General features: G+C 48.5%; 1 protein-coding gene across 1 annotated transcript in view; it reads left to right on the top strand.

Moving 5' to 3' along the window:
* Positions 1-265: 265 nt before the first annotated feature.
* Positions 266-11,740, top strand: part of IRS2 (insulin receptor substrate 2) — a 29,012-nt gene continuing 17,537 nt past the window's right edge. The window contains 2 exon segments of the mRNA XM_042038470.1: positions 266-2,222; positions 2,224-4,192. Of these exon segments, the coding sequence (XP_041894404.1) occupies positions 687-2,222; positions 2,224-4,192 (3,505 nt within the window). The 5' untranslated portion in view covers positions 266-686.

Genomic DNA, 11,740 nt, shown 5'->3' with positions numbered 1-11,740 from the left:
CCAGCACGTTCCGCGCTGTGTGCGCGGAGGGCAGGGGCGGGCTCCGCGGCGCCCGAGGGGGGCCGGAGGCGGTGGGCGGGAACGCGGAGGGGCGGGAAAGGGGTGGGGGGGAGAGGCTCCCGCTGTCCAACGGCGTCGCGCCGCCTCGCTGCGGAGAGCCCGCCCCGCAGCCCCATTGAGGGCCGCAGCCGTCCTTCGCGCGGCCCGGCGGCCAAGGCGGGGCGGTGCCGGCGGCGGCGGCGCCCCGCCCCGTCTCGGTGTGTGAGCGCCTCGGTGAGGCGGCGGTCACGTGTTGTTTTGCTCTTTAGTTGGGGCACTCGGTGCGCGATGTGTTACTTACGGCGAAACTCCCGTCGGCGCCGGCAGCACCAGCGGCAGCAGCAGCAGCGGCGGCGGTCGGGGAGCCTTAGCGGTGTCGCCGGTGCTCGAGCCGGGGAGGACGCCGGGCGGCCGCCGGCAGCACCCGCTGCCTAGAGGTGACAGCGGAGGATCCCGCTGCGGCTCTGGGCACCGCGCTCTTCTACGAAGGAATAACTTTATTTTATCTGCTTCCCTCCATCCTTCCCTTTTTTTTTTTTTTTTCCCCCTTTTTTTTTTTTCGCCCGCGGCGCTCGGGCTCCGGATCCGGTTAGCGTCGGCGACAGCAGCGAGAGAAGCCGGGCGGCGCTCCCGCCGCGGGGCTGGGGATGGCGAGCCCCGCCGTGCTGGGGCTGCTGCCCCCCCTGAGCTCCCCGCCCGGCCCTAACCTGAACAACAACAACAACAACAACCAGGGCGTGAGGAAGTGTGGGTACCTGCGCAAGCAGAAGCACGGCCACAAGCGCTTCTTCGTGCTGCGTGGCCCGGGCGGCGGCGGGGAGGAGGCGGGAGGCGCCCGGCTGGAGTACTACGAGAGCGAGAAGAAATGGAGGAACAAGTCCGGGGCGCCCAAGCGGGTGATCGCCCTGGACTCCTGCCTCAACATCAACAAGCGGGCGGACGCCAAGCACAAGTACCTCATTGCCCTCTACACCAAGGACGAGTACTTCGCTGTGGCGGCCGAGAACGAACAGGAGCAGGAGGGCTGGTACAGGGCTCTCACCGATCTGCTCAACGAGGGCAAGGCGGCCTGCCAGGGGTCCCCCCACCGTCACCTCGCCTCCCCCTTCTCCGCCTCCTGCGGCGCGGCCGCCGCCTCCCTGGCCGCCGCCGGCGAAGACCTTAACTACGGGCTGATCGCGCCGGCCACCGCTGCCTACCGAGAGGTCTGGCAGGTGACGCTGAAGCCCAAGGGCTTGGGGCAGAGTAAAAACCTCACCGGCGTCCACCGGCTCTGCCTCTCGGCCCGCACCATTGGGTTCGTGCGCCTCAATTGCGAGCTGCCCTCGGTCACGCTGCAGCTGATGAACATCCGCCGCTGCGGCCACTCCGACAGCTTCTTCTTCATCGAGGTGGGGCGCTCGGCCGCCACCGGCCCTGGCGAGCTCTGGATGCAAGCGGACGACTCGGTGGTGGCCCAGAACATCCACGAGACCATCCTGGAGGCCATGAAGGCGCTGAAGGAGCTGTCCGAGTTCCGGCCCCGCAGCAAGAGCCAGTCCTCCTCCTCCTCTTCGTCCGGGGGGGCTGGCGGGCCCGGCGGTAGCGGCGCCTCCGCCACCCACCCCATCACGGTGCCCGGTCGCCGGCACCACCACCTGGTCAACCTGCCTCCCAGCCAGACCGGCCTCCTCCGCCGTTCCCGCACCGACAGCCTCGCCGCCGGCGCCGCCACCAAGTGCACGCCGTGCCGGGTGAGAACGGCCAGCGAGGGCGACGGCTGCCGGGTGGGCTCTGCGGCCGGCAGCCCCATGAGCCCGGGCCCCGTGCGGACTCCCCTGAGCCGCTCGCACACGCTCAGCGGCGGCGGAGGGCGGCAGGCGGGGAAACTGCTCCCGGTGCTGGCCGGCGGCGGCGGGCTGCAGAGCAGCCGTTCCATGTCCATGCCCGCCTCCCACTCGCCCCCCTCCGCCACCAGCCCCATCAGCCTCTCCTCCAGTAGCGGCCTCGGCTCCGAGCCTGCCCACCCGCATCACCCGCAGCGCCCGTCCAGCGGCAGCGCCTCTGTGTCCGGCTCCCCCAGTGACGCCGGCTTTATGTCTTTCGACGAGTACGGCTCCAGCCCGGGCGGCGACCTCCGGCCCTTCTCCACCTCCTCCACTGCCAGCAACCGCAGCAACACCCCCGAGTCGGTGGCCGAGACCCCCCCCAGTGCGGGACCCGGGGGGCGGCACCGACCTCTACGGCTACATGACGATGGAGCGGCCCCCGAGTGGCCGCCTCTGCTACCGGCCCTGCCCCGATGCTGCCAGCGACAGGTGCCATCGGAAGCGGACCTACTCCCTAACCACGCCGTGCCGGCAGCGACCTGCCGCGCCGCAGGTTTCCTCCGCCTCCCTCGACGAGTACACGCTGATGCGCGCCACCTTCGCCGGCAGCGCCGGCCGCCTCTTCCCGTCCTGCCAAGCCGGGGCTTCCCCCAAAGTGACCTACACCCCCTACCCTGAGGACTACGGGGACATCGAGATCGGTTCTCACCGCAGCTCCGGCAGCAGCAGCACCAATCTGGGCCCGCCGGCAGTGGGAGGAGGAGGGGGAGATGATGACGGCTACATGCCCATGACCCCCGGTGTGGCCGCAGCCTTAGGGCAGGGAAGCCGGAGCAGCGATGATTACATGCCCATGAGCCCAACCAGCGTGTCTGCCCCCAAGCAGATCCTGCAGCCCCGGGCAGGGGTGGGTAGCGGGTCCCCGGGAAACGGGAGCAGCTACAAGACCAGCTCGCCTGGGGAGAGCTCCCCTGACGATAGCGGGTACATGCGGATGTGGTGCGGCTCCAAGCTGTCTGTGGAGAGCTCAGATGGAAGGCTGAGTAACGGCGACTATATCAATATGTCCCCTCGGGACCCCCAGAATGGGCCCCAAGTTCCCTCCCTCACTCCCCCAGACTTCTTTTTCGCCCCTTCAGGGCATGGGTCCAGTGAGCCCCCAAAGCCCAGCTGCTATTCATACAGCTCCTTACCCCGCTCCTACAAGAGCCAGGGCTTGGCGAAGGACAGCGACCAGTATGTCTTCATGAACTCCCCGGGGAGGATGATCCCGGAGGAGGCGGTGTGTGGAGCGGGCCAGTTGCCTGCAGGCACCTTCGCCCCCTCCAGCCACACGGTGCCTTCGCCCCTGCGGCACAGCCGGACCGAGAGCTTCCTGAGCCAGCGATGCCAGCGGGTGGCCCGGCCCAGCCGCCTCTCTTTGGAGACCTTGCGGACAATGCTGCCCAGCATGAATGAGCACCCTCTGCCGCCTGAGCCCAAGAGCCCTGGTGAATACATCAACATTGACTTTGGGGATGCTGCCATCTATTCTCCCCCCTCACTGCCTGCTGACAGCCCAGCCTCCTCCCTGGGCTCAGGCACGGGACAGAGGCGCTCCCCTCTCTCTGACTACATGAACATTGACTTTGGGTCACAGTCTCCCTCCCAGTCAGGCACGGTCTCGGTGGGCTCCTTGGAAGCTCTCTCACCAGGTTCTTCCTCCAGCACCAGCCAGCCCAATGGACGCTACTTGAAGGCAGCTGTGGGGGTGGCTTGTTCGTCCAGCCCATCAGATGGTGGTGATTACACTGAGATGACCTTTGGCATGGCCACTACCCCACCTCAACCCATCATTCAGAAACCAGAAAGTGCCCGTGTCACTAGCCCCACATCTGGGGTGAAGAGGCTCACCCTCTCTGGGGTGGAGGCTTTCATTCTCTCCAGCCCTCCCCCAGACCCGAATCGGGGGGCAAAAGTAATCCGGGCAGATCCCCAGGGGCGGAGGAGGCACAGCTCAGAAACTTTCTCTTCCACCACCACTGTGACCCCAGTGTCCCCCTCCTTCGCACACAACCCCAAACGACACAACTCGGCCTCGGTGGAGAACGTGTCCCTCAGGAAAAGCGAAGGCCTGGAGGAGGAGCAGGGTAGCAGTCCCATGTGCCGGGAGACCTCGGCTGGCTTCCAGAATGGCCTCAACTACATCGCCATTGACGTGGTGGATGGGTCTCTGGCAAACTGTGACAAGTCCAGGTTGAAAGCCAGGCACCTCCTGAATGGGGGCATCAATGGAGTAGAGATGAGCGCCTATGCCAGCATAGACTTTCTGCCTCACAACCTGAAAGAAGCCAGTGCTGTGAAAGGTGAGTAACTGCGTCTGACAGTGCCTGCTGTGTGTGTGCTTTGTGTTTACCATCACAAGGTTGTGTGTTGATGTGTAGAGCACTATCCCTCTTTGCTTCCTTAAAAGTCACTTTTATCCCTTTTTACACATCCTGTAATAAGCAGTCTTACTATTTATAAGGAGTAACTTGGTGGCTCTTTGTATGAGGAAAATGTTTAATTTTGGAATATTTCTTCATGTTTCAATACTACTGTGCCATTATTATGAGTATATACTTCTGGGTACCCCACTAGAAGCTGCTGTTTACACAGTTACTATGTTTGGGCTGCATTCAGAGTTTTCTTATGTAAGATTTTGGGAAGTGTTTGGAAAATGTGACCAAAATAGTTTATGTTAATGCATCTTCTAAATATTATTTAAACATGTAAAATGATTGAGTTAAAAACAGGATTGTTTGACTGAGGACCTCAGATTACAGTAACAATCCTTGGCTCTCTAGCTGAAAAACGCTGTAATATCAAAATGAGAAGGATAAATTTAATATCATGGTTTTGAAAAATCTCATCTCTTGCAAAAGTTTAACAGTAAATCATAGTGGGCATGGAATGTGAATTTAAAAACTGATAATTCTTTCCAGAAGTAAGTCCCTATATGTTTGAGCTGTTGTACACTGTATCACATATTTCACTGAAGGGCCCACCGTGTGGTGGTGTGTTCCACAGTTGATGGTTTATGGATTGCAGATGTTGGGTGTCAAACTGAAGGAATCTGAAACTTAGGGTGAGAGAGAATTTAGATTTTCAGTATGTAGCTATTCCTTTTATTAGGTGCTCCTTATGCTGGGGAAAAAAAAAAAAAACCGAAAGAAACAAATATCCTTCCTTCTTCCCCAAAATAGTAATCCACCTTCTCTCAGTGAGTGAGGGTTTGTACACAACTGGGGGCTGGTTGAGGAGGGCACAGAACAGCCAGTCTGTCAGGGAGGAAGTTAATGATGAGACACTGGAAGGATTGTCTTGGCTCTTGGATTTATGCAAGATATGGTAGTCAGACCCTTATGCCTGTATAGCTGTAATATGTGTTTATGGGTCTAGCTGGGTGAAATGACAAACCATGAAAAAGTAGCTGCTTGGAGGGGAATAGGTGTTGCTACTCTATTCACGGTGCTGATAGAGGCATCGATAACAAGTGAGCAGCAACAGCTTTTAAGAGCTACTTGCAGGGGTTTTTTTTCCTTGTGTTTCTTCAGTAGCTAGTTGATTTTGAAGAAGAAAATATTTTCTCTCTTGATAAGAAGTACAGGAAGATGGAAAAGATGAGAGATGCACCGTTTGCAGAGCAAGCTTTGAACCTAATTAAGACGAGAGGATTGTTGAATGCAATGTCAGAGTTTGAAAAGATGAAGGCTTATTTTGAATGACTGGAAGGGTTGAGGGCCGAGCCTTATTTGTCTCTTGCTTTTAGTTTTGGTGGGGTCGCTTTCAGGATCCTTCTGGCTTGCCCGAGCCCGGTGCGGATGCTGCAGCCCACCTCTTTCATTGCCCGGCCTTGGGATGGCGGTCCCGGGCGCCAGCAGACGATCACGCCCCTTTGCTTTGCAAATGGATTTTTCGCAGAAACGAGGAGCTTGTCTTGAGCCACCTACAGCCCCAATTGCAAACGAAGCCCGGTGTTGGGAAAGAGCTATTTCCACAGCATTCCCCAAACTGCTGACCCTAAGGGGGGGGTGGGGGCGGGCACCGGTTACCGGGAAAACCCGGCGCGGAGCGCGGTCGCAGCAGGCGGCACGCGGGAATGGGAGCGGCGGGCGGTCAGATAAGGAGAGGGAAACGACCGCTGTCCTTCCCATCCAGTAAACAAAAGGATAATGCCGTGAACGCCACCGTATTAATGTGGTACGCGGCTTACAGCGGAGAGGCCTCAGTGCTGCTGCTGCGTGTGTTTGTCCAAGGATGGTTATAGGCTTGCCTTATTTTAATATTTAATCTGCATGTGTGTTTGTTTTTCCTCTTTCCCGTAACCTTCTAAACGCAGATCACATGGAGGAGTGGTGCGGGGAGGCTCGTTGGAATTGACACTATCTGTAGGAGGTGGGCTGTCTTCTCCAGCACCTTGCTTCCCTGAGAAGGGTGCCAGCCTGTAGGGTGCACTCAGAGGTACGGGATGCAGGGATGGATGGATGGATGGAACCAGAGTCAGGTCAAGGTAGTAAGGAAGAACCTCACACCACCAGCATCCTCAGCCAACAGTGGGTTGGGTGCCATAATGGGGGATCAGGTTAATTGCACTTGTGGCAGCCAAACTGAGGAAGTCAAAGCATGGGGAAGGGGAAATACATCACAAAGGTCTTCATTGGTGTAAGTTTAATCAAATCATAAACTTCTGCAAATTTCCTAGATTCCCTTTTGGTTTTCATTGGGACTTCACAACCAGAGTTTGTTTATGGCAGGTCTTCTGCCAGTGCTTAAAAAGGTCACCCAGCATTTTGCTAATGTATTTGAGTTTTAAACATTGTGATTTGGGAGACTACTAAAAATTTCAGTTTTACTGAGAAACATACTCTGTTTAAATAAAACTATATTTGCTTATAGGCAAGATTATTTTAACAGTAGTAATTTGGGTAGATTTGAGAAAATGTAATTCTGTAAAAAATACTGATTTGCACAAGAGAGAGCTTATATAATCAGCATTGTTTAGTTCGCACTTTTTTCAAACTTTGTTTTTAGCTGCATGAGAAAAGTGAGAAGTTTTCTTCAAAAACCAAGGGTGGTTTCTAGTAATTTTAAAATGATGGATAATCCTCTGTTTAATATTTAGAACAGGAGACCGTGATACAGAGTATACAAACAAGCTCCTTGTAATTACCTTCTCAGTAAATTAATATTTTGATTTGTGCAAAATACATGTAAAAACCCAGTTTGAATTCTTTCTTAAGGTCTGTAGCAGTAGTTGTATTTTCATGTGGATAAATGTTTCGAGGGAAATTATTTGTATAATTTAAAGGTGGCTGGCTTTCACGTGTAGTGTGTTTCTCTGTTATCAGTAACTTGCCTCTGCTGTAGGGAGTGCTGTGCTTTTGGAGATCTCTGTCCATATTACCCTGTCATGGCAAGAGCAAGGAGTGCATCCACAACTGCTTTCAAAACAGAACAGTTAAAAGGTTGCTTGAAATTATTGCTTCATTTAGTTTTACTGTGTTCTGAAAATGTGCAACTATTTAGGAGCTGGAGAAACAATTGCCTTCATCTGATACGTAAATAAAATAATACTGTTATTGGTGGGTTAAAACTTGTTACTTGCTAATAATAAATTATGACTGCTTTTTTGCTTAAAAACATATGAACTGTGTATGGATTTCTTTATTTATGGAGATGTTTACACTCGTTTTTCTCGTATAAGTGTGAATTATTTATTCCAGTATATTTATGAGATTACACTCAATAATGATGTGAATTTTTATGGTGGATCTTAGTTCTCTTGAAGTAAAATGAGAGTTTTGTCTCTGTCTCAAAGGGGTTAAGATTTTACCCTTTGTGTGTAATCCTAGAATTCTTAAGATTACCATTAAATTTAGTGGGTGTATAATAGGGAATTTTCCTTAATCGAAATCACCAGACTCGAGTGGGTAATCTTTAATTTTGTTTTCTTTTCCACTCACAGAGTGCTCTGTAGTTCTAATTTGTAAATGTTTCTAGTAGTTGGTCTAGTTTTCTAAAACTGAACAGATATTATGTGTAATAACGCAAAATCCTTGAGGGTTCTTTCCCTCCTGTGTCAGTTTTTTTGCCTTGATTTGTTTGAAGAAATCATCATCTGTAATGCTTCTACTTAAGATCATAATAAGGTGATTTTTGGTAATAATGATCCTCCCCCTGCACTCGCCTTGTCAATTAGTTTTTAGTTTTGTGAGGGTTTTATGGCTGCACCTAAACAATAAAAAGCCTATTTTAAGAAATCTCTTCCTCTGTCTTTCTAATGACATTTTAGATTGTTGAAGATGTAAACTTTGTTTTCTTTTTCTTTGGGATTACTTTGCACAATGAATTATATTATTGTTTTTTGACCTCCTCTTCATATGCCAACTACCAAAAAGTTTTGGTTCTCAGAGTGACGTGAGAATGTTTAATTGTCTCTGTAACAAAATTAATGCTCATTTCAAAATCACTTCTTAAAAGTGTTAAAAGAACTATGTGCTGTGTTGGAAATTTATACATCTTTTAAAGTCTTTTTTGAATAAATCCATTGTAGTAGTTTCTCTTTCTGTTCTGTAAGAATATCAAACTAACAGCAGAAAGAACTGAGCTACTTTTAATAACTTAAATAGCTTGAGCTTTTAACTTAACCTCAAATTTTTAATTCTAAGTGTTTCTTTTAAACATCTCGAAATTCACTTACTGTCTTTCAGATGGCACTTTGCAGGTGACCAAACCAAAATGGTTAGATCTGAACCTAGCAGTGCCACTTGTGAAACACAAAATGTAAACTGAAATGATCTAGGATTAAATGAAGCTTTTGATATTTTAAATTATGTTGATTATATGGGTGTCAAGCTTTTTACAAGCAGATAGAATATCATGACATCTATTAAACTTTTTTTTTTGCTTTATACTTTATGTTTAGCTGTACTTCTCGTAGAAAGAATGTCATGGTTACTTTGAGTCGTTGAAGATAAATTGTTATAGACGAAGTTGAATGGTGGGTTTGTTCTAAAATGAACCAGTACAGTCATTGCTCAAGGCAGAGGAAATGCTTAGGTTGATGATTGCTTTTGATTACTTGATTTCTTTCAAGATAGCTACAGAGACTAATGTTCGTTTGTAAGTAAAAAGAATAAAGGAGTATTTGAACAGAAAGGGTATTAGGACATGTTTTATATGGTGGGGTTTGTTGGTTTTTTTGTTTGTTTTGGTTTTTTTTATAAAGGAGAGACTAACATGGGTTTCTTTACACTTGATTTACTCTTATTTTTAAATAGCGTTAATTACACTGGAGTGGTTTATAAACTGAAACACAGCAAGCATCCACTGAAAAATTTAGCCAGTTACTGTATGTAATCTAACTTCCCTCCCTATTCTGCAGTTAAATGGCAGCATAATTACATCCAGGTATTTTCTGTCTATATCAGTTTTTCTCCAAAAGCACCATTAATGTTTCTTTTTAAAGTAATAAACATCTTAAAAAATGGTTATATCTGTGGCTTTTTTTCTTCCGAATTTGTTGAAATACAGTACACTTTTTATACTGGTTATCCATATGTTTTTTTCTTTGTGTCTGTGTTCATTGTGTTAGTCATGATACAGCAAATTTTGTGGAAGTTTTAACATTAAGTTGACACAGTACGTGTAATAGCAATTTAAAGTGTATATGTTGACTGATTTGATAAATTAGGATGTGTAATTATGAGAGGTTCACAACTCTCTGGGTTTTTTGTACTTTCTTCTGTGTATGCATGGAAATCAGTATTATCCCCTGAGTTTTCAGAAGATGGTGTAGTGACCTCCAAAGTTCAGATATGGTTTTTTGTGTCTGTTGTCTGGCATATAATTATTTTTAAAGTTTTGTGCATATGTATGTAGGGGGTCGAGTTGTAGCTTTGAAAAGCCAAGTTCAGCTCAATAGTCCCCTTGCTGCTGGTTGTTGAAAAGGCTGGCTCTCCTGCAGCTGAGTTTTCAAAGGAAAACTTGTTTGTTTGTTTGTTTGTTTTTGTTGTTGTTTGGGGTTTTTTTTTATGCTTGTGTTTGTGTCAACTGCCTTTAGCTATCCAGCATGTGCGCTTCTTGGATTAGTCAGTCTCCCAGGGCTCTGGAGAAGCACCAACAGTAAACAGAACCAGCAAAGGTGACTGGTCCCATTCTTTTAAATGCGAGTTATAAAGTAGCATGCATTCTCCTCCCTTGCATCTTTGTCAGCTTTGGAGGAAGCCAGAATTACTGGTTTAGATTGTATTTGCAGTTTCCACGCTAATGCAGATAGAATGGATCCCTCAGCTGCAGGGTTGGTGTTTGTAGTTAACGCAAGCTTTTAAGACTTAGGTATTTCAAGCCTGATGCAAACCACAGAAAAATCAATGCGAAGATTGCTTACATCTTTACAGAGGGTCACCTAAAAGTACATTTCATGGAGTGTTAAAAGTGCTAACACATGTCTAGTAACATTTGAGGCTCACTTAAAGACAGCAGTAGTTTGCAATCTCTGTGTCGCCAGTTAAACAATAATGAGTAACTTTCCTGAAGAATAGGTAAATTCCTGCTTATTTCCATGGAGTTGTGCTATTGCTTGGTAGCTCTGGTGACAAATTGGCTACTAAACTGGGACTGTTTAGGAAAGATTTTTCAATCTGATGATGAGAAATCCCTTTAGAAATTGATTTAAAAGGCCAAGGACAATACTTGGAGTTCTGTTACTATTTTTGCTTTAAAAAAATATTTCAAAACATTCTCAGTGTTTTTATCAGTGATGATGACCCCAAACTGTGTATAGCTGTATCAAAAACAGTAATTAAAAAAAATCAAGTTCTTGCTCACAGTGCAGGACAAATACACTCTGGAAAGAGGCTTGTTACAAGTGAACAGTGGGGAGATACTTTCCAGAATAAACATCTTTGATGCTAGGGTGGGTTTTTTTGTTTGTTTTCAAATCCAGAATTGCCCATCTCAGTTAAATAAAAGTTATTTCAGAGTGTGTTTTTTCTCAGTAAATCAATCACAAAAATAGGAAAAAAACAACCCAAGCCACAAACCTAAGCCCCCACCTCTGATGGTAACATCTACACTGCACAAGAGTAATGTAATAGCTTTATTGCGTAGATTAGGAATGATTCAGTGTTTTGTTTGCATTATTTGTCAATCTCTTCAGCATCCTAGAGGAGAACACTTCCTTCCTGGCAGATGGCAGCCCCAGGGCCATGCACCTGCCATTACAAGCACTACACAGTAGTAATCCACCCCAGCATTGCTGTTGACAAGAGGCTAATGATTGGAGACTGTCTGCCTGACAGCCTAAGCAAAATAGGAACATACTTGTCCTTCAGCAAGGGTCTGAGAGATCTTAGGTAGGACAGTCAGGACAGTATGCTGAAAAATTATAATGGGACTTAGTTTAGACCCCTTTGGTGGTGTTTGCAGTATGAGCCACTTGCAAGATAATGATGCTTCAAAAAGCAAACAGTGTCTCAAAGCAGGGATTTTCTGTTTCTCTGGCAGAGCCATAGCTGACGGGTATTAATAGCTCAGTGTTGATGGGAGGAAGGCTTGCGTGATTCCGCTGGCTGTGCCGCTGTCCTCTGCGACGCAGTCTGCCCTCGCTGGGAGCAGGGAGTTGGATGCACTTGTGCTGGTAAATGGGGCCCTGAGTGCTGTTAGAAAGTCAGAATGTGTCTTTAATTGTTTGAGTGGTATGTTTGGTGTTTGCATAATGCATTCCTATTTCAGTAATTTGATTTGTAATTTTATATGTTTTTATTATGACATTGGACCACAATCTCTTACTTTGTTTTTTCGTTAATTTCTCTTATGCATATATGTGAATTTGCTGTTCTTATTTGAAACTAGTGTGGGCGATGTTTCTA

This window comes from Corvus kubaryi, unplaced genomic scaffold (assembly GCF_017639235.1).
Source record: "Corvus kubaryi isolate FWS band 111438036 unplaced genomic scaffold, C.kubaryi_AGA036_p1.0 133, whole genome shotgun sequence".
NCBI lineage: Eukaryota > Metazoa > Chordata > Aves > Passeriformes > Corvidae > Corvus > Corvus kubaryi.
This window is presented reverse-complemented; position numbering and strand designations above follow the sequence as displayed.